The sequence below is a fragment of the Centrocercus urophasianus genome, unplaced genomic scaffold, assembly GCF_019232065.1.
Source record: "Centrocercus urophasianus isolate 14NV4802_14NV808 unplaced genomic scaffold, USGS_Curo_1.0 seq_11, whole genome shotgun sequence".
In the NCBI taxonomy this organism is placed as follows: Eukaryota; Metazoa; Chordata; class Aves; order Galliformes; family Phasianidae; genus Centrocercus; species Centrocercus urophasianus.
The window spans coordinates 27,518,678-27,542,619 of NW_024884253.1; the positions used below are offsets into that span (position 1 = coordinate 27,518,678).

The 23,942-nt window shown below is 37.9% G+C and overlaps 1 protein-coding gene across 2 annotated transcripts in view; it reads right to left on the reverse strand.

Annotated features, from left to right (window-relative positions):
* Nucleotides 1–1,515: 1,515 nt before the first annotated feature.
* The window catches only part of PKIA (cAMP-dependent protein kinase inhibitor alpha), a 38,329-nt gene continuing 15,902 nt past the window's right edge, over nt 1,516–23,942 (reverse strand). For both annotated transcript variants that reach the window (XM_042839950.1, XM_042839949.1), the window contains exons 2-3: nt 8,612–8,789; nt 1,516–3,943 (exon numbers count right to left, since the gene is read on the reverse strand). In XM_042839950.1, the coding sequence (XP_042695884.1) occupies nt 3,864–3,943; nt 8,612–8,762 (231 nt within the window). In that variant the 5' untranslated portion in view covers nt 8,763–8,789 and the 3' untranslated portion in view covers nt 1,516–3,863. The remainder of the gene's footprint in view (nt 3,944–8,611; nt 8,790–23,942) is intronic.

Here is a 23,942-nt window from a genome sequence, read left to right on the forward strand (position 1 = left end):
TCTACAATTTTCCTAGCTGTTAATAGTTTCTGCCTTTCAGAGGCCACCATATATTATCTCATTCTCTTTCATTAGAACCTGATGATTTTCATTCGTCTCAGTGGTGTGAGCTACAGATTTATGTAATCTTCTGGAGCACTGTTGAATATCTGGAGTTGTTTCTGATGTCAAAGTATCACCCCAAGTTGAGTAATTTCTTCCTTTTAGCTGGAGATCAGCACATACTGACTGCCTGTCTTATGATGAAGGAAGCTATTTTCTGCTTCTTCACATGCCTTACTTTTAAGAAGTAATATCCTCCTAATATTGTTGGCCTTCTTGACTTCACATTTCCTTTTTGGCTCTTTTGCTTCTATCTTATGTTAGGAACTTTGTGCTTTGATCAAGAAGATGAAGAGAAACACTCTACTACAAGACTCTAAGTTAAATATACAGAAAATCCAATACAGTACTCTGTGTCCATTGACTTCTAGGATATTGTTTTACTTGAGGGAAGCAAAGAATAGAAAAATATCCAAATGCAACAAACAGAACAAAGACACAGGTCAGGGCACAGACACACAGCAGTTTAGCATGAGACTACTGCTGAGGCAAGACAAACTTAGACAAAGTTCAACTTGTATTACTGTGCTCAGTTTCAGCAGCAGCTCTCAGTCTTTGCTTTGTGAAAACATCACAGATGTTTCTGAAACATTGCATATAAACATAAAGCACACCTGGAAATCTTCACTGTTTTGCTGAGGAAGCCATACATGCAGTGACTTTCCAGCTTAACCACTTCAGTTGTCACTTCCTTCTTTGAGACACCAGAAAATTCCATCAGCTATGCGTATGAAACCTAACTCGCCAGGACCTGCCACTCATACCAACTTACGCTTTTTCCCACGCACACACTAACACTGCGGCGGGGGCACCAACATGACAAAAGTTATGAAAACAATTAAGCAATTGTTTTCATGGTAAACTTTTGGTTAAAACGATAGCTTGATGAAATCATTGTTTGTGCTTGCTGGTATCTTACAATAAAAGCTTTTTGAAGCTCATGGTGCTGAAGTATATAGCTATCAGGGTGATTAATCTTTTTATATTGCTGTTTGTATTTGCTTTACATTTAAGCTGGTTCACATGAAACTTACAGGTTCACAGGATGCTTACAGGTGCCACAGGAAAAAAGCAATAACAACAACAAGAATGAGTAAAGAGAGCCATCAGAGTTCAAGTAAAAAAGTAAGCACTTATACTTTTGGGGATAAAGAACACAAACAGCCTTTTACTCTACTAAAATTTTCTGTGCCATTTTCCATCAAAGAAAGATGTATCCGAACGCATTGAAGGCCTCCATGTTTGCTTTAGAAACAAAGGAAAATGAGAAATAGAAGGAAGAAAGAGATAGAAAATAAAGAGGAATGGCTGAAATTATTTTGTCCCATAACAGAGAAGACTTTGGAAGAAGGAAAATGCACTGAAATAATAATTAAAAAAAAAGCAGTGAAGTAAAATAAGGAAAAAGCCAACACTTTAATATACTGCATTACTTATTCTATTATTACGTTTTCCCGTGACAATTTATCGATGGAGTTTCATGGATCATCAATAAAGTAACACTATATAAATCCCCAGAATCTTATTTCCTTCTGGAGTTAGTGCTAAATTGGTGCTAACTTGTCACTTATGACAAAAGGGCAACCAGTTTCTTTGCTCAATTGAATACCCAATTCAGGAACATCAAGATAAACAAATTAATAAATAATTAGTTTCAAGGTAACAGTATTTTCAAAGCAAATGGACAACTTCTGTTACCAAGAAGATAAAGCATTTGACAGCTAATAAGACAGCAAGGCATTCAACTTTCAAATAAGAAAAGGTGAGAGTTTATATTACACTGATGAACCACAAGCATACTGCTGGCTGTTTTTTTATTAACATTAATGAATGAGCTCATAATACTGATCAGAAGTGGTGGTGGTTTTTTTTTGATTTGTTTAGGGTTTTTTTTTCTTTTTCTTTTTTTGTTGTTGTTTTTTTTTTGTTTTTTTTTTTTTTGTTCACACACGTCACAAAAAGATTTCATGTGACAAACACTATGATACATACGGCAGAAACAAACAGCTGTGGCCACAAATATGTTTTGTTAACTGATGATTAATATATTCAGGAAGCAATCACACCATTCATTAGTAAAAGTTTACAAACATTAAAAAGTGCGTAACATTTGAAACCAACAACAACACAAAAATATATATAATATATATAATATATATAAAGAAAGTGACATCACCTCCCATTAAGAAAAGATCTTTCCACTTTGTGATTAGTGCTTATGTGATTGCCATGGTTTACTAGTCAGTCATTGTCCTTACCTTAATCACACTGAGGTGTAACTGCCCTATCCTGCATTGTTTGGCCTCATGTACGGCCTTGTCTACTGGGGCTGATGTGGGAAGGAAGCCAATCAACACAGCTACTGCAGAATAGGTTATGGAAAAGCTATCCCAGTACTTCAATGAATGTTCAGCTTGGACTGCCATTTTGGAATAGCTGAAATGCAAAAAATCCAGTATTTTGGGTGCTAGATTACAGCTCTCTCACTTCTGTTTCCACAGGTTGGGCCAAAAGGCTGCTGCAGCAGCTTTTAGCATTTGGCTGTGCCCAGTGCATCATAAACATGCTACTGGCTGTGTAAACTCAATGGCCTGATCAACTGAGGCAAAGCCAAGGTCTAAATGAAATAAAATATTTCTCCTGGTTGGATCCACTTCATGCTCCACTACTTGGACTATCCCGCAATCTGAAAATCACTCTAGATAGATAATTGGCAATTACCTATGCCAGTTATTTTCCCATGTGTAAACAAGACCCATCTTTAACAATGTGAACCAGACAAATCTCTAGCACCATGGAATTTGTTTGAATTTTAACCCATAAAAGGTAATAAATGTATTCTTAAAACTACCGTAACGATAAAATACTTGGACTAACATTTTAAAAAAATAGCTTGGAGAAAGATTAAGAAATGGGGAGAAAAATTAGAAAATGGGAAAGAACAACATCAAAGATTCACTTTGAGTCTCTGATATGCAACTAACTACAGGCAAGTGGCAAAAATGTACCAAGGACACAAAACACGCCAAAGTATTCACATTAATGAATCGTTTTGAAGGCTCATCTAGTAACAAATTAGAGTGTTTCTGAGTCATTTAGGTTTAGGCATAACCAATTTAGCAGTTGACGTTTTAAAACTATCATGTGCACATCACCACATTATGCAAAAAACCAGCCCTTTCAAAACGCGTGGTAGAAAAATTCACAGTAACAGAAATATTCTTCATAAGCAGTTGAGAAGGGGCAGTGTAGAGCATCTAAGTTGTACAATACAAAAACCATTGTAAGTAACAGAGCTGTAAAACAGATGCAAGTTCTAAAAACAGTGCTTTCTTTACAGTTCTTTTAATGGGTGAACACTTTGGCCAGAGAACTTTAAACTCTGAGGATCACACAAGCCTTTGCTTAAGATACACAATTAGATCCTCTAATGTTTCAAAGGCCATTTGCTACAAGATTAACCTGTTTGTTCTACTTTCTAGAAGTGTTCCCATCAAGTAGTCATTACGAAGGGATCCATCTGATGACACTATCCCACAAAACATTACATGTTCAACCATTGCTAATGACAGAGGTAGAGAAAATTCTGTCTTCTGCCACAGCTTGTACCCTCATTTTTAGCATTGCGTTGAGTGGGTTCCAGCAGTGAAGACACATGCACTTTCCTTTCCACCAGCTTGCTCATGGAAACAAATTTGTTCCAGCATGCTCTTGTAGTCTGAAAACATCCAGCAGCTGCTCCAGTCGGTCAAAGTCAGATGTCAGCTTTCTTGCTTTGCTGCCTCCCCTTGGGCCTCCCCGGTTTGCTCACTTGGATTTCGTTGTGCATCTCCTTCTCCTTCTGTAAGATACAACAAAGAATGAGTGATCTATCTTAGACCAAAAAAGTCTTGCTTGTAGAACCCTAACTCTTCTTCCACTAATCACAAGAACAAAGTAAAAAGAAACTGAAATGGAACACATATCTTGCATTACATATAACACCTTTAATTGCTAAAACAGCAAGACTGCATCTCAAAGGACCATCAGCAACAAATTCCTTGCTGCATAAGCCACTATCATTTCAAATACACACCTGAAATAGTTATAAATGACAAAAGTTAAAAATAATTGTGCTTTTTTGACAATTTACTGTTGATACTATGACAATAGATAAGAAAAACCTCATCACACCAATTCTGAACAGAGATTAATAAAAAGAGGTGCAGCTTCAATAGATGCAGTAGTTTGTTAAAGCTGTATTCATTCTTTGCATTCATTTTCAGTGCCATGTCCCAAGGCTGTCAGCCCAGCTGTCTCACTGCAAACCACAAAACCATTTGAAGAATAGAAGGCATCTTACAATGACACAGTGAGCAGACACCTCAAAGCCTGTCTAAAGAAAGCTAAGAGGTGCCTTGATAATGGTCTTTAAGCACCTATATGCAAAGCATTATATTGCTTCCTATCTTCTGCCTAATGATTAAAGACCTAACACGTTCAGATGATTAAAAGCTAAGTCCTAATAAGAAACAAGTCCCTGAATGCTGGTGTAATTATGTAGAGAAATAATGTTAGGACATAGGACATACCTTGTATCTTGTAAGGATTCTGAATCATTTGTTTTAGACTGGCAGTAATTAAGAGAAGAATTCTAAAGCCTAAGATGCAAAGAAGTTGAACTAGTTTTAAGTCTATACCTTATTTTGTAGATCACCCCACTATTTAAAGTCATTAAAATAAAGGCAGAATTCTCAAGGCAGATATTTATTGTTACCTCATTTTAAACCACACTGTACATCTGTAGCCTTATTTCTGTATATGGAGATAAACACTGTAAATACCTTCTCTTTTCTACATAGGAGAAATAGCATAGTAGTAATGGAAAAAAAAAAATCTTTGCACTGTGAAGAACACTGCAAAGTACTCAGTTTGATAGCTGTGTTTTGTGCATGGACTGTATTTCTGCTGAAAAAATGCCTCAGAATTTTGATAATTATGAAATTCAACCTGATGAAAAGTTGTATGGAAAGCTGATTACCCTCAAAATGTTTGCTGTTTGCTACAGACTGAGTTAAAAGTAAGAATTTGCTTTGCAATCCACCTTCTCAGAAAACACTCCTTATTTTTCACGTTTATTTCCCACATCACAAAGGATTCTAGTTCATCTATAGGCTGTTACTTCCTACTCTACAGAAATCCCTTTTGCCTGAGTTGTGTGAGCATTTTCTACAAAGCTTTCAACATTTGTTCTGATACTGTGTAAGAACAGACGAGTGTAATTTCATTTTTGTTTCTTTTTTTTTCCCTTTTTGCCACTATCCATACTGACAATTAAAAAAAAACAACAGGATTCTTTGTTAAAAAAAGACAAAACTCATGAGAAAAATATTTGTATTTATTTGCAAATCTGAGAAAATTCACCCCAGACATTTTTTTATCTAAACATTAAATGTAGTGCACAAGAATACTGAGAATGAGCATTAAGGTTCTAATATACTACTTCTTCAGTGAAGAAAAGCTCAGAAGTGAGCTCTCATAAACTCACTGAAAAACTCATGAGCCTACATCTGCTTAATCTATAATACACTTTTGTGGTACTACAAACTTGTTCCTCTGCTGACAGACTTCCCCTACCAAAAGCCTTCCAACACATTTATGGAAATAATTTTTTGCCTAGGTTCTGAGAAAATTCAAAACTTGTCTAAGCATACTCTGGAGCTATTCCTTCTGCAACATGATTGCTATAAGCTGTTAAAAGAAAGAGTTGCAATTTTTACGTAGTGTTTTGATTCAATTAGGTAGTATTCAATAAAAAACGATCCTTGAAGCCATAATACAGTAGCTAAGCCAGCAAAAGCTATTAGTTTTGCCAATATCCAGCTTTTAACTTATTCCTCTTAGAATACTACAGGCTCTTCAGGTTCTGTTAGTGGTCACAGTGGTTACATCTTAAACATTTCTATCATGATCCAAAATAATTTTTAATGACAAACTTCTACAGTCAGTCCTCCATTCCAGTGCTGTATAACCTGCCTGGATGCCTACCTGTGCGACCTGGTGGAGGGAACCTGCTTTGGCAGGGGGTTGGACATGATGATCCCTGGAGGTCCCTTCCAACCCCTATAATTCTGTGATTCTGTGATTACTTTTACATCTGCACTATCTTCATTTTTGTAGATAGTTGGACGCAACTCTCACAAGGAAGCTTCCTTCTCATTCCTGCACTGAAGTACATTCTTTGGTAGATATGTTTTGGTAGATACGTTTTGATATGCTAGATATGCTCTGAATATGTTTTGGTAGCTAAGAATATTAGAAAGTTGTTAACTTACTATGGACAAAAAAGACTGTAACTGTAGTTTTGAAAGGACTATTATACAGTCACTACACATATTACACATGATTATGCAGTCAACTCTTGGTTATGTGTAATTGGCTCATCAATGAGGGGATTAACCAGCACTCACTTCAGGTATCAAGTCGGGCATGAGAGAAAATCTGTTGTCATGGAAGAAGGCTTCACCATCTATTGCTGTTCAAAGCTGCTCCTGTTCTTTGCGAGAAGTGTGTCTACATGCTTTTCAAAATGAATGTACTAAGTATGCTTGGATAGCTTAATTTACATATATTTGATAATAATTTTACTCTTTTTTTGCTTCATTAGCATCATCCTACTTTGCTGTTACTCTATGCTGTAAAAAGGAGTTGTACTTGCATTTTTGCAAGATGCATATGGTTTTGTAATAAGAAAAAAAAGAAAAAAAGCACAAACTTGGTGTATGTGTTTGTATAACTAGGCATTACTTAGAATAAATAACCTTCAAAGAAATAAGATGTAACTCCTAAACATTTGCATTTCTCTTAACCTCTATTTATGCTGCAAATCTACATCCTGTGAGCACCAGCATATTCTACACTGAAACTGGGGATGCAAAATATTTTTTTTATCTTTTCTTCAGTTTGGAAAGACAGGATATGATAACACTGTAATACTCATAGGAATGATAATGCAGTATATATTCCAGTATTTTTGGTTTGGAGGTTTTTGTCCAGCACCACAGTGAACTAATAATAAGTATATTTTCATTGTATCTAATTCAAACTGCATGCCCAAAGAAGTATGCTACCATTTCTGTATGTCTACCACCTAAGGAAATTTTATAAGCAACTCTGTATACCCCTGAATTATGTATTAACATTTAGGAGAATGGTTATTTAAACCATTTTCACTGCTACAGCGTTAACTGCATGTGCAAAATGCACACTGACGTATATTACAAGTACAAAGTCACGCTCTTTTTATAGTTCACAAAAGAACATAGTTCTAGCTTAGAAGCACTCCAACAGCTAACTGAAAGGTAGGAATCATGTATATTTTCTAAATAGACGGATCAGACAAGATCAGTGTAAATTTGAGACTGAAGAAACAAAGCAGGAAGGAAGGCTGGCACGATGCATTTCAAATACCTGTCCAACATTTTAGGCATATCCCCACTTTAAAATAAATAGACCCCTACACACATGCTCATGTAGTATAATTCTTTTTTGACGGAAAAAAATTAACAGCCCTGTGCAATTAGAAGTGCGTGCTTCCAAAAGCCAGTTATGCCCAAAGGTGGCAATGGCAGAAGCAGTGACTCAGGATTAAGTTAGTTTGTGAAAGTCAATAAAGAGCACTACAACCACTGCAATTTTGTATGCCAGATCTGATTGTCCAGTGAAGAAATTGTCTCTCTGAGCACTTGCCTAGCTCTGAGAAAAATATTTTCACAAAAGAGGAGAGCTGCTTATCAACAGTTCGCTTTTTGCTGCGTCTGTTTCCTTCTGCTACTAAAATAAGCATAAATCTCCTTTCCTGAAACCCAAAAAGGCCTTCTGAGTATTACTAAGATCAATTCACTAATTCCCACCTAAGTGACCAAAAAAAATTAATATAAACCATGTTACTGTTTTTATTTAATGTAAGGCCCTTCACTGTATACACTGACTCTCCTTTCACTCACTTGAAGGTGCAAAACCAGCTAAAATTTTGGATAGCATTAGCAGCAGGAGTAAGGTTTAGGACTGCATTAGTGCTAATCACCTTGAAAGAAGGAGAAAGCACCATCAGAAAGGGGAAGAGATGACTCATGTGGAAACAAAGATTCAAATGAAAGAAACAATGCATCATTATTTCTCTGTCCTCTGGTATCTGAAAACAAAACTAAACCTCTACAAACTTTTAAGCAGACATATGGTCTCTCCTTCCAGCTACAGATTGAAGAGATTTCTTTTAAAGGATACTATGAATAAGCTGGGTCCTTAATAAATACTTTACTATAAAAAAAATTCATCTTCAACTAGCAAGCATTCACTGCAGAAAGTTCTTTCTCATTTGCAAACAAGTATCCTTCCCTTTCATGAAATCTGTGTTTTTACTGCAGGCAATATCTGCTTATCCTAGTTTCAGGAAAAAAAAAAAGTTTCTGAAGGACTTTTTTTCTTATGAAATTTTAATTCATATGTTAAAAGACCAAAAAGCACTCACCTGCTTTATTTATATCCAGCTCTGATAGCTTTAAGGCCAGTTCACTAGAGTTCCCACCTGGAGAGGACACAAGTATGTCGTGTAGTGCATTTCTTCTACCTGTTCTTCCTGAAGCAATAAAGTCTGCATATGTAGATTCCACATCAGTCATTGCTAACAAATATCCACATAGCAGTACCTGGGTGAGAGAAAACACCAACACTTAGAAGACCTGTGGAACAGATGATGGTATGGAAGCAGAACAGAAGAACTAAAGGGCTCTCAATGAGCACAGGACTGGGTGTGTAGCTAAAGGAGATATTTTAATCTTTAAATCTGGAGAAATTAGAGCAGAAACACAATGGTATGCAAAAAAAAAAAAAAAAACCAAAAAAAAAACCCACACAAACCAAAACCCAAAACAAAACAAACAAACAAAAAAATGGTGAGGATTTTATGCGATTTGTATTCAACAATATTTTAAACAACTTCATTTACCATACTTCATGAAGTGCTACTGAGCACCTTCTAAGAGCAATGACCTCAGCAACATAATTTCTTTATAAAGCTGTTTCTGCTTTTAATATTAGCTGGAAAGTAGGAGGAAGGTAGGGCGTGGAACAAAATTCTTTTCTGCACAAAAAACAGAGCACAAGGATTAAGAAAGTACAAACTGGTAACACTATGTGCTCATGCATAGGCTCTGATATGTTTTGTGCATTTGCTTTTCCTCTAGTATGGTTAATTTTGGCTTTGTATATGGACTCTCCTAATTTATTTTGGTGCTGAAACAACACCAAAGTGAATGCATTACCAAAAAGTCACTGAAGTGGAGTCAAGTTAACAGAGGGCAAGAGCTGAACTATAATGAACAGCTTAAAAAGCTATCTGCAAGCTAGATATGGCTCAGAATTCTTTTTCAATGGAAAAGAAGTTATTTTTCATATCACTATGGAATATGAGATGATATACTTTACTATAAAGTTTGCCAACTTGGAAACTTGTATTTCAACCTTACAACCTCAGCAAGAGAAAGATTTGCATTTTTGCTGGACTGTCTGCCACAGCTTTAACCTGATGGGTTACAACTTTCTTTTGCTGATACCATTTTTACTGTAGTATTTGTACTGAGGCTTTCTGCAAAAAAACAAACAAACAAACAACAACAAATAAACCCCAACAGATTTACATGCTTTAAATGTAACTTCTCTCACATTTTATGTCTAGATGTAGGAGGACGATCAGGAAAGCTTTCTGGTAGAGCAGTACTCTGAAGAAAAGCAGCACTGGGGAACCACCACACAGCCACAGTACCCCCAAAGCTATATGCTTCCTTCAGTTCTAAGCTGCTCTTCTTGGGCTTTATGTACTGCAAAGAGAGATCGTGGCCAGAAGAGGTAGGTTTAGCTGTTATTACTGGAGTAGCTGTATCTCTACATTTGCACACAGTGTACAAATGCTTTTAACCAGTTCCTACTATATACAGTTGCTGGATGGTGAGGAAGCCCCTACTAAGAGCAGCAAAAGATTCCGTTTTTTATCTCTTTAAGTAAAAGGAAAACAAACCTCATTTCATATAAACTCTTTCTAGGTATGTAAAACAAGAGCCAACTCATTCCTACACTGAATTATCTTAACAAATTCCATCCATTCATCTTCATCCCAGCCCTCACCTCCACAACTTCAGCCAGCTGTATGGGGGGTACATGTAAGTTGCCTGAGAAGCCAAAAGAGGGTTCTAAACCATATTTTATCAAGACTAAATATAACTGTATCAAGTATCACTGCAAGACTGACGTATTTGAAAAAGTTCAGGGCTATCAAGCTTGGTGTCTCATGCCAAATGCTGGATGGCTGACATGGTAATTCTACTCCTACGAACAACCACTATGAAACAAGAAACTGCGTTAAAAAAAAAAAATAATAATAAATTTAAAACCTAACAACAAACACCCAAGGAATGGAAGGGGTCAGCACTGCCTGAAAGCCTGCCTGACACGCATAAATGGTGCTGTGCCCCACAATCAACTGATAGTACTATATTAATACTAATGCCTTCATGAGTACATGTACATTTCTTCCTGTGCAGTGCTCCCTTCTTGAAGCACCCCAAGAATACTGAAGCAAATGAGAAATCTACCAGTTGCTCTTTCCCAGAGGTGCAGCTGTTTCAGTACCAAATATTTCAACAATGGGGTAATGAAGCATATAAAATGCAAAAGTGAAAAGAAACAGTGAAGACCTGTTCACCGACAAATATCATCTGGCAAGATCAGAATACAAAATGTCTGAAGTGAAACTTTCTGCAGTTACTGTTTGCTTGTGCCTGCAGAAAAAGTACAAGATCTAAGTAATATATGTACAACTTGGATTTTGTCACTAGTTTAGTGTCAGTCCAAAGTCATCATAGGTATCACTCTAGCCAAGCTGTTGATTTTGCTTAGTGCAGGTGAAGAGAAAATAGAACCAAACCAACCAACCAAAACCACCATAGAAGAATATTGTTTTATTACTTTGGAAGCTGCAAATCAGTGCATCAGGAATAGAATAAGGAGAGTAGTCCATGACTGAGATGGTACAAGCTATTTGTCTATAAGGCTAGCTCTACTCCAAGTACAAATCCCTGGACTTGCATGCACTGCACTCCCTGGACTTGCACTCCACAGATTACACTTCTGTGAGATTATCATCTTCATGAAACACTCCATAAAACAGAAAACACCAAGGGAATTCTCAGGCTTAACTTAATTTTAGCTAGGAAACAAGCTATAAAGCCATACCAAAATGTACTTGCGGAGAATTTTAAAGGCTCATTTTCTATGGGCTCAATATGGCATTACTAGCAACACCCAGAACAGAAAAAGAATGTTACCAAACACACATTTATTAACACTTCCAAGTTTTCCTGTCTGCATCTTCTTTTAAATGTCAAACACCATTCTGTTATGCACTGGCATTATCCTGAGACATTACAGTATAAATATGGAACTCCACTGACATCACCTGAGAGCTCCTCTTCCAGTGACTGCCACGGTGCCCATCAGCCTCGAATCAAGTCACCGAATCAGTCATTAAGGTATTACCATTCACTTCTCTTCATTCTCTATGGAACAAATTGAGTTTGAGAATACTTCTGTGAACTATAATTTCAATTTTCTGATTTCATTAACAGATACTCTTCCAGAAAATGTTGTGGTCCCGGTCTTCTTTCTACCATTTACGCATTTCAAGTTACAAAACCAGCATTTTCCCACATGCTATGAAACTGAAAAAAGAAGGCTGAAAACCTCACTGCTTCTGCCAACTGAATCAGCAAACTAGAGGAAGCAGAAACAAGAAGAAAGCAGTTGTGTCAGAATAAGGACAAATGAAACCTGGTGCTGCGGAACTGGATACCAAGGTAAGTGCTAAGATATCATCTCACCACAGAATAGTAGAATGGCTTGGGTTGGAAAGGATCTCAGCAGTCATCTAGTTCTAACCCCCTTGCCACGTGCATGATTGCCATCTGAAGGCATCCCCAGCATAGAGCCATTTTGCTTGATAAAAGGTTAGAACGTCAACTGCAGCACTGGGGATTTTCATAAAGCCACTTTCCTCAGCTTCCTAGTTTCATTAAACTTCTCAAAATGCATGAAAGAATTCAATTTCTTTTACATTTCCACTCCTTACTCTCTATGGAGGTTGTGTTCAAAATTACTTTCAGGCTCTTAAAGAATTACACAGGATGAAGATAGGGAGGAAGGTAAACAGATACAGCATGATCACAGGAGACTTTGCAGTCTTGGATTTTAGCCCACGTAATATGACATCTTTGTTATTATAAATGATTATCTCAGATAACACATAATGCTACACCTGCAAAAGGTCTACTTTTATATCCTATGAAACTGAAGTTGTACTGTAAGCATTGTGAGGACTAGAATTAGTATTCAGAGAACTCAGAAGGAGAAAAATATGACAGGAACAGCATTATAAAGTATGTATGAAAGAATCAGCATTGGTGTTTTTAAAAAGTTCCCTGAATACTTCTTGGCCTATGCAATACAACTTCCGTTAAATTTTCCACCTCCAATTTCTTGAGGTAACTTTCAAATTTATACTCTTTTCCTTCTTCTACATACTTGGATTCTACTGAAAAATAATAGTAAAAGTCCAACATTTAGTGATGGCTTTCATAAAAGAAATTCCAGTTTGATGAGATTTCACAACTCAGTGAAAGAAATTTAACACAAAGATACTGCTATCAAGAGTTCAGAAGTGAAAGTACATGAAGTTCGTGACATACCAACATAAATTAAAATCAGCGTCTCTGCAGGTCATGGGCTAGAAGAACCCTGAATTGTTGAATTTAATGTTTTCAAGAGATTAATTACCTAAAAGAACTCCAAAACCCTGTAATAAAAAATATCAATTTGCAACAATGTTTTATTTTAAAACGGATGACAGAGAGAAAGAATGAGCACTTGATACACGGCTTGTCTACAAGATTTGACATACGCTACCTGCTAGTAAAGGAGAGCTGCAATTTTCTTGGTGAAGATGCAGTGTATGTTTAAGAGGCACAATCCTTCAATGTTTACTTACCTTCTTTCTTCACACATGCTTAATAATGAGGTTGAATTAAAGGATTTTTAGGTAAAACTCTCCCAGGCTTTGGCTGCTAAATGCTGTATCACAATCAGCACATTATTTAAAGAGAATTATCTATGTTCAGCTCTCATAAAGGAACAACAAAAAAAAAAAACCAAAAAAAAAAAACCAAAAAAGCAACTAGAACTTGTCATTTAATAACATGTCTGTTTCAGATATGTATAATTATGCTTGTGAGATAAATTTTGGTTTCAAATCCAGCCTTAACTTAGAGACAGGACAGGAAGGCGATAGCTCTATTCCACAGCTACCCGTACACTTAGATTTCCATCTAATGCATGGACTGCTGTGTTGGAAGCAAATGAAATAGAGCAGCAACTTGATAAAAGTAAGCTTTTTCCACAAGAGATTGTATCTATCATGCTAAGGAACAGTACTGTTTTTGCACAGACGCAGTTGAACACTAAGACAAAAATATCTTACTGGAATTTACTGGGTAAATCAACTGATAAACCATGAAACACAATAAACGAAATTATCATCCCAGACTTTTTTAACCAGAAAAAATGAAAAGTTGTTTTAACCTGTATTAAAAAAGCATTATGAAGGCACATATTCATAAGCTCATAACTTTTATGAAGAAATCATTCAAAAAATAGTTAATATGTTTCCCTTCTAAAGTAAGTGCTGTTTTAGTATATTCTGACTAACGAGATCTACAGAACTAAAAGGCAAAGATTTAAATATTCTAACTATGCTTAATCACAATTGACTATGCTTTTGACCACAAAGATTTGGACTCTCATTTACCACTTAATTTTAGTTCAATATTCCTTTCTGACATTTAGTAAAAAGGAAAAAAAAAAACCCAAAGTCATGGGTTTTGCTCATGAAGTATCCCTGTCTTCCTTATTCAGGATTCATGGTGCAAACAAGTTATTTCTCTCAAACAGTTCTGTCAACAAGTGCCAACCACTGCATCAGGGCTGGGAATAATAAAGCCAAGTTGCTGTGGATAAGGATCAGAGGAAGGCCAACAAGACTGACATCCTGGTGGGATCCTGTTACAGATCACCAAAACAGGATGAGGACACGGACAAGAGATTCTACATGCAACTAGCAGAAGCCACGTAATCACCAGCCCTCGTTCTCATGGAACAACTTCCCTGATATATGCTGGAAATACAATACACACCAGGGGAAGCAGTCTAGGAGGTTCCCAGAATGTGTGAAGGATGACTTCCTGATGCAGCTGGTAAGACAGCCTAATAGGGGACCTCCCCTGCTAGATCTGCTGTTCACAGAGGACTGATGGGAGATGTTGTGGTCATGAGCTGTCTTGGGCAGAGAGGCTACAAAATGGTACAGTTCTCAATCGTTAGTGAAGTTAGGAGGGAGCTCAGCAAAACTGTTACCTTGGACTTCTGGAGGGCAGACTATATAGGACACTGATAGGGAAGGTCCCTTGGGAATCAGTCCTGATGGACAAAGTTGCTAGCATACACAGGGAGAAAATCATAAAAGCTAAAGCCCATTGTGAGCTCAACCCTGCCACTGTGATAGAGGACAACAAAAAAATGTGTTTACAAACATATTAACAGTAAGAGGAAGGCCAAGGAAAATCTCCATTCTTTACTGAACGTGGTAACAATAAGGGATAAGGAAAAGGCTGAAGTTCTCAGTGTCTTTTTACATTTGGCTTTAATGGTCAGACCAGTTACCCATGGGGTAGAATCATAGAATCACCAAGGTTGGAAAAGACCTAAAAGATCACCCAGTCCAACCGTTCACCTATTCCCAATAGCTCCCACTAAACCATGTCCCTCAACACAGCATCCAGTCTTTCCTTGAACACCCCCAGGGTCGGTGACTCCACCACCTCCCTGGGCAGTCCATTCCAGTGCCTGACCACCCTTTCTGAAAAGTAATACTTCCTCATGTCCAGCCTGAATCTCCCCTGCCATAGCCATCATACTACTTCAGCCTTGGGTACTCAGACTCCTGATGTGGAATTCTGGGGTGGGGAGCGGCATAAATCCCCCATGATACAGGTGGAAAAAGTTAGGGGCTTGCTACTCTGCCTGGACTGCCAGAAGTCCATGGGGCCAAGCAGGATCCACCTGAGGATACTGAGGGGGATGTCGAACACGATTGCCAAGCTACTCTGCACCATCTAACAGCAGTCCTGATCAAATGGGAAGGTTCCTGATGACTGGAGACTTCTAATATGACTTCCATCTATAAAAGGGTTGAAAGGAGAATCAGAGGATCTATAGGCCTGTCAGCCTGACCTCAGTTCTAGGAAAGGTATGGAGTAGATCATCTTGGGTGCGATCACACAGCATGTGTGGGACAACCAGGGAATCAGGCCCAGCCAGCAAAGGTTTGTGAAAGGGAGGTCCTGCTTGAACAATCTCATCTCCTTCTATGACTATTTTGATTTTCCTTCTCTAGAACAGTTTCCACTATTTACTGTTGGGCCAAGTTCTAAAATAGTTATGGCCTATAATTTATTTCCAGGCGATACTCCTATCACATTCCACATTCTGACAATTTGATTGATACAACATCTACAACATTAGCTTGCAGATAACATAAGAATTTCAAAGAGGAAAGTACACAGTTAGACCAGCAAAAAGAAAATGCCTAAATACTACTATAATGACAACATTTACTGATCCTTTTTTTTATAGCATTTTACAGCATTTATAGCATTTACTATATACTGATCCTCTGTGGACAGGGGGGTGCATCAGCACTCTCACGAGGTTTCTCCCAGACCTATCTGCTCTGATTCTTCTGTGTTTCATTACAGTGTGTAGTCTAACTATCATGTAGGCAAGGTATATAAAAGCTCCACAGTTCAGCTATTTTAAAATTCTTCCTTAGTGTTTAGAAGGCAACTGTCTTTCTGTCTTTCCAAGGCATTTTCCTCCATTTTTTAATTGTAACCTACTAGACAGATGCAACGTTGTATCATTAATCTTTTCAGCAGGTTCTGTTGCAATAGCTTGACTGTCTGCATGTGACTACTTTTCAAAATCATGATTCACCATCAAAGTATTCAATGCAGCATCCAGAACAGAAGAGCTTATTGCTGTATCTTCTTGGGCAATGAAAAAGTAGCAATGGAAGGAAGGGAAGCCTTCTTTTTGGATACCAAAATGATGAACAGCTCCATGTTACCAGATTTTAAATATTGGCTCCTTTATTTGCTCTTAACAAGAAATGGGAAAAGCAGAGTTGCAATGTGCTTCTGTTGAGATTTCACATTTTACATGCGGGCTTAGAGTTTGCCAAGAATACACCCAATGACACTGTACTTCTCAGTATTTGCTAAGATACATACCATGGGCCAGCTTGGAAACCTGTGAATGTGAGACAAGTAGCTGTTTAATAACAGCCTTTTTGTGCCACAGTACCTTACTCAATATTTCATTCATAATATATTTGGTCAACTTCTGGCTCATCAATAAAAAAATCCAACACCTCCACGCATTTTGTTTTCTTTTGCAGCCATTTAATATCTACTTTACATCTGAATTAGTTTTTCCAGCCACCAGATTTTCTATCTTTCTTTTAATGGCTACCATGAAGCTATTAAAAAAAAAAAAAAAAGCAGTTTATCTGACAGCACTTCGGCTCTGGATTTAACAGCAGTTTAATTTATTATCTCCCACATGATAAATTCACATTCTGCACTGCGTATCATTTCACTTCAGTTTGTCTTCATCTCAGCCTTACATCTTTTCGAGGTTTCCATCCCTTTTGCATTCCGTTCCCATGTGTACTCTGACTGCTTTAGAGTCTAAGGACTGCCTGGCTCTGTTGCTATGCAACAGCATAGCCTACTTAAGGCTTCCTGAAATAATCCTCTCAAACGCCCTTTTTTTAGACTTGTTTCCAGCAGGAATACTTTACTGTTTCATTGTAATGGACCACCGATACTATTATCACAAGATTAGACCACGGTCACCTGGAGAGTCTGGGTACCCAGATGACAAAAACAAGGTTACTGCATGTACCTCTGGCACTGAAACAGGAAGACATAAACCTCAAATACTGCTATATTCTGGCTAGATATTCTCTAGGTGTAGAAAAGTCATGTATTTCTTTACTAGGGGAAAGTTTTTACCACTAAGGGAAAAAAACAAAACCACAAACCTCTACTTAACTTAAAATAAGCCACCAGAAAGAAAAGCAAAAGACAACCAACCAACCAACCAACCAACCAACAAAACAAAACCAAACCCCAAACCAACCAACCCTGCAAAAACCTCCACTTATCTGAATTAAAGTTCAAATTTAACACAATCAAGAGAAGAAACCTGTATGCAAATATTCCAAGTTGCCATTCATTATAACATACGTGGATTTCAGAATTCCCTAGGGCAAGACCTCGCTTCTTTAAAATCACACGCTGGATGTCATGAACTTGAGGTAACTTTGTGCTGCCCTTTAGAAGCTGTCCTGTGACATTCAGTCCTTCCAGCCTCAAACTGCAATTTTCTCATTATGACCTTCTAGTGCTGCTGCTGCTGGGAGGGCAGACCAACGTGTTTTGTTTTCTTATTGCTGGCTCATTTGGGAAGCTTCAGTTAATTTATTTCTGTAACAATATGTAGAGCAATATAAACACAAGGCTCTTGTTAAAGCATCAGTCAGTCAACCCAAGAGGGTCAAATGTCTCACTGTGTGCCAGGCAGAAGGGACAAAGGAAGGTCTAGTAATACAAAGGAGATTTTAATGAAAGGAAATATCTTACGTCATCCTCTTTTTTTTTCCTGTCCATTTTAGCATGCTCAGCAGCAGTTATGTCTATAGAGAGCAATGCATCAGTCCAGCACTGAGGTAAAAAGAGAAAAGATGTTTCCCAGACCCAGAGAAAGCAGACACAAGGCTTGAATTAAGGCCCCCTCAGAAGCACATCTGCCCACACACTTTTAAAGGGAAAATGGGAACATAGCAGCAATTTTATTTTGTTCACAAGATCCAAAGTCTTTGAAATGACTTTTTCTTTTAAAAGAAGCATTGTCATACAATACACACTTTATGTTCATGCCAAGAAATGTTTTTCAGCCAACCTAGTACAAATTTTCTGCAATCCAAGCTCCAATTCTAGCTCACAGCACAGTCAGAGCACTTGCTGAGTACTAAGAAATGTTAAAAAAATAAAAGCACAAGAAGAACACGTAATTCTTACATACATGCATAAAAACAGTAACATGTAATGAACTGCAATCCATGTTTTCTGGATATGAGCTAAGGCATCCATATGCAGGCACGAGCAGAGATCAAAGACCTTCACGCTTCACAAAGTTGCCAAGGAAGGAATTCATGTTGTCAGACCACATGAATACTTCCACACCAAACCTAAGGCCCTCCCTCTTTTTATCTACCTGTTTGTGTACTGTGGATGATGAAAGAAGTACCAGCTGTCTTCTTACAGTAAGAATGTATGTGTGGGTAGAATATTTTCTAAGTCTTCCAGTTCTGAAATCTTGGCAAAGGGAAAAGAACTCCTGAGAATAAGAATCACCCACAGGTGTGAGTTTCTGGGCATCGTATTTTCATCAAAAATCAGGCGCCAGAATAACTTCAGAGAAAGAAGGTAACTATGTGTATGAGTTGGTGTTGCTCCACATCTAAAGCATCAGGGAAACACACATACAGTTCTTAAAGTCACTACAAAAGAGCTGCCTCGCATTGTAAAAGACCTGATTTAGAAATAAAGAGAATAAAATAGAGAAAACGAGAACCAATGTTGAAAAAGGGCATATAGGCAGACTGTGATAAGGAAGCATATAAAATTAAATCTAACTGGACTTTAAAAGTGAGCAGGAAGAAACAATCAACATGAAGTCTCTCTTGGCAACTAAAGACAACTTTTACAACCATTATTTCTCTTTGTAAAGACCTTGGGATGCTGACAACCAGCCTTGAGCCTCTCTCATCCTAACTTAGTGTCCATCTTCAGAACTAGATGAATATGGGAAGTACTACAACACCAGAGGAAAGTAGCAGAAGGAGAATTTCCTAAACAAAGTTTGAATTGTATTATCAAAGCTTTTCTGTGTCAGTATGGACAAGTATTAGTAGTTTTGTAAGTGAACTGTTTCCTGTACTTTAACTGTTAGGAAGTTCACATAAGGTAGGTTTCCCTTTTTGCTTATAACAATGCTTGTAGTGCTCACTCTCCTTTCACCTTCACAGCCAAGAGTCATCACAGCCCTTTAAAAGAATTGACTGAACTGCAGGCAAATCGTAGGAACTGCTGTCATCCCCAAGTGATGGCAATTCTGCCAAGCCCTCCCAGCTATGCAGCACTACAGTAAAAGTAAGAAAAGAAACTGTAGGGAAACATGATAATAGGGAGATTTTTACCTGCTGTCAAGAGTGAAAGGGTAACTATACACATGCTGGTCTATTCTCCCTGATCTGTACATCAACAGCCTATGTCCAGCTTTCTGACTGGCAGACACTACAGTCCATGGCTAGGAGGGACTTCAGTGTCCAACTGTTTTTCCATGCAGTAATGAGGAAAGAAAAAAAGGAAGATGCACTTCAAATATAATATTTTGAAGTATGTATAGGGTTTATATGGCAAGGTTTTGGTAGCAGAGATCTGTAGGGATAGTCTCCATGAGCAGCTGCTCCATGTTAGATCAGAGCCAGCTCCAGCTGCTCCCAAAGGGACCTACTGCTGCCAGAGCTGAGCCATGAGAGATGCTTGGTGTGCTCTGGGAGAGCAGATTTAAGAGAGGGGAAATCTGCTTTGCAACAGCAGTTGGAAGAGAGGAGTGAGAAACGTGAGACAAACAGCTCTGCAGCCACCAAGGTCACTGCAGAAAGAGGGCCCCAAGGTATGAAGCCATGTTTGAGCAGTGCTTGGAGAGCTGCAGTCTGTGTGAAGGCCACACGGGATCAGCTGGGGAAGGATGGCATCTGTGGGAGGGACCCATGTGGAGCAGAGTGACAGGAGCAGCAAAGACAAAATGCTATGGACTGACTGCAGCCCTGGTCTGCGTGGGGATAAAAGATGGTGAATGGAAGGAAGGTGTTCTCAGTTTGCTTTTAGTTTTCTCACTGCTCTAGACTGTTATTAATTAGCAATAATTGCCTGTGTGACATACTTTGTCCCTTCTTAAAAAAGAAGGCAGAGGAAGTGTGAGTAAAAAGTGAGAGAAACAGCAGAGGAAATGCTAAGGTCAAAGAAGAAGGAAGGGGAGGTTGTGCTGCAGGCACCAGAGATGCCCACTTTTCCCAGGAGTGGCTGTTAATAGCTTGGTCAGTGGGTTCAGCAGATGGAGCCAGCTGGCATTGAGGCTGTACAACGCAGGGCAGCCCCCAGCCTCTCCTCACAGGACATCAATGCAGCCACCCTATTGCCAATACTCTGACACCAGCACGCTCATCAGCAGAATTCATGCTTATCAGAAGATACTATGCAGATATAAATGGCCACGAGAAGCAGTTAATAGCTGTTTCAGTGCATTTTTCAAACTTTACCAGCTTGCTGAAACTGCTCTGCTGTCACTTTCTTTCTTCTTCAGACTAGGAAATCACAGGCACGTGATAACCTCGTTTGTCACATGTCCCTGATACCATGTAGCTGATACACAACAGTCTCATTCCAAGTGAAGGCTGTGTGTCAACTATGCTAATAGCATGAGCAGTGGATAAGGCATTATTGTCTACACAGCAGTCTGTAACATCATAGACCAGGATATTCTCTATGTTCTCAGTGACTGTGATCCTTGTAGCAGTGACTTCTATAAACAACAAAAGCAATGTGATTTTCCCAACACTGAGGCCCATTTTTTTTTTTTTACATGAGAAAAGATGAGGACTCTTTTCTCTGTTATTTTAAATAACTTAAACATAAGATTAGTCTTGACATTTTTAGGTTTCTGTACCAGAAGAAAGGTGGAGGAGGAGTACATATCAGCTTTTCAAGCCTATAAGCAGCTTCCAAGAAAGCATTCACTATAGTAACAAAATTGAGTTCTTTTTTTAAAAAAAATCACACCACATTATTCTGCTGGATTCTGTCAGAAGAGCAAGAAGGGCCAACGATGCAAGCATGCTGCATGGAGTGACATTATGGCTTGTAAGCTAAGCTTTGGTTAGTTTCTTTAAAGTGCAAATAGTCCACAAGTGAAATAAGTTAAAAAAAAAATCTAACATGGTAACAACTGAAAACAACAAACAAAAATACAATTGCCCATACACAAGAAGTGTGCCAAGTTCAAGTTAATGACCGGTACGCAGAGGCTCATTTTCAGCTTCATGTGGCCAAAAGGAGATATTACGAAGGATTTCAAGCTTCAGAGATGAGTAAGAACCAGCCTTTACAAAAATATCTTAGAGTAAGCAGTGAAATAAAATGGCAAACCCAAATCTTTTAAATCTTTTCAAAATTCAATTTATTGTAACGTTGAAATGTAGGACAGTACCCATGAAATTTGGGTTAATTTCAAGATGTGTTGACGTTGATGAAAACTCCGTAACTTGAGTCAGAAACTCACCTACACTGTTAAAAAATTAAAGGAGAACGACATTTTTCTCTCTGCTGTGAGGCAACTGATGCCCACATTTTCTGACCACACTGAATTAAAAACGTCAGTGAATAAGTGCTTCATAGGCAACCTTTAGGTAAGTAAATTTTAACTGATTTTTTTTTTCTACCCTTACTTTGAAAAAATATGTCCATCACCTCAACCTTTGACCTCCCACCTACGGCCTCCTCATGAACTGACAGAAACAGCACCAATGTGTCCACACAAACAGCACAGACATTCGTGCAACACAGAAATGCATATTTATGCCTTCCTCATAGATCGAGATGAAATCAGAGGTCAACTGAAAATGGAAAGATGTCTTCATTCAGAAAAAGCTTTTCAGTCCAGTCTTGCCTTCATATGACAGTTCATGGATATAGCCTGCTCAGCCTCAGTGTCTGTCTAAAATATTTATTTCCAAAATATCCCTCCTATTCCCAAGCAGTTTTGTTAAAGGATTGTTGTGCATATCTAAGCCTGACATCCAGAATCAGACAGTATTTTTCCCCTTTTAAATTTTGCCTTTCTTGCTGCTCAGCACCCTACAGGGATTATTCAAATATCACTACTTGAATATATACATAAAGAAAAATTAATATATTAAATTCCATTATTAACTGTTAAATGTATTTTGTTAAGAGTTGTTAAGAGTACCTGAAACACAGGAAAAATATTCAAGAATCTGTAAAGCTAGAGCATAATTGAAATCTCTGCTTCTCCTGCTCTTCTATATGGAACAGAGCTGAATCCACATGCCTCAGCATGTGTCCACTCCTTTCCACAGAGCTAGTTTATATGACATCATCACTTGAACAATCCTCTGTATCCCAACGACAGTGATCTACATGTGCCAATACATTTTTGGGGAAGCACAACAAATCTTTTAGTCATTTGACTCACAAGCCATATTAGTAAACTTATCTGTAAGCTCAAGGGGAATTTGGCTATTTACTTAAAACTCCACATTAAACAATGCAATGATTTCTGAGGTCTGTTAAAGCTATTTTCAGGTGAATAATTCTCCTGCTTGGTAAACCTCAGTATACTGTTTAAGGAGCTATCAGTGCTGATGGGTTCAATGCTGATGGGTTCAACAGAAAGTGAAAGCAAACAATCCAACTTTCCCTACCAAAAATTAAACACAATGAAATTCTTTTCTTTAAGAATATAAAACTAGATTGTAGAGAGTGAGAGTAAAGGTGCTCAGTCTCCAGGTCTGATGATCAGAAGACGGTATTATTAGAACATAAGATTAAAGTGAAGAGCTATGCCATCCTTGGGATAAAAAACAGCACAGAATACAACAGACACCATACACACTTTAGGAATATAACAATAAAGAAGGGAATTTATTTTAAAAAAAAAAAAAAAAAAAAAAAAAAAAAGCAAGCAAAGCCCCAAACCCTGGAAAACAAACCAGAAAACCATGACCACCACCACAAGAAATCACATCATGGTCCCAGGGAAAACAAACAAACTGCAATTCTCATATTCTCAATACTACCTAATCCCAAACAAATACATCACAAAGCCTATTTGAGACACTTGCAATTGACTTTCTAGTTAACTGCTAACTTGAAAGATAAAAAAATCCACACAGGAAAAATAAGAGTATAACAGAAAAACCTCTGTAAGTTAAAGAAAACATACTACCACCTCTGATTTGAGGCAAATATGGCTGGTGATCACATTGCCAACGCAAACTGTTTCAGTCCGATTATTAAGCATGTAATCAAACATCCCCATGAGCTCTACTAACACTGCATAAACTTTCTATGAAACTGCAAAGCATCACATCTTTTAGATGCTATGACAGGAGCAATCAAATACTGCAGAGCTAACCCTCACCACTCTGAGACAATGTTTGCTCTGCTCGGCTTTATATTAGGCTTTCTTCTGCACTTCTTCCTACTAATCTTTGGGCACTCTAAACCAACAAGAATAGAGTAAAGGAGCTCTACAAACAGAATTACACCTGATACTAGAGAATGGTCTTAGAGGTCAAAGGCTGTTAAGATACGTGCAGAAGAATAAGTAGCTTTTACTCAGCTTGTATAATTCACTGAGAAGACTATTCGGAGTATACTTTTCCTTAAAGCAGAGACAAAAACATGATATTGCAAGGCCATTTCTATATGCCATGACTGAGCCCCAAAAGCAGGGGTGATTAGGTAATATCAAATAAATCAGCACAGAAT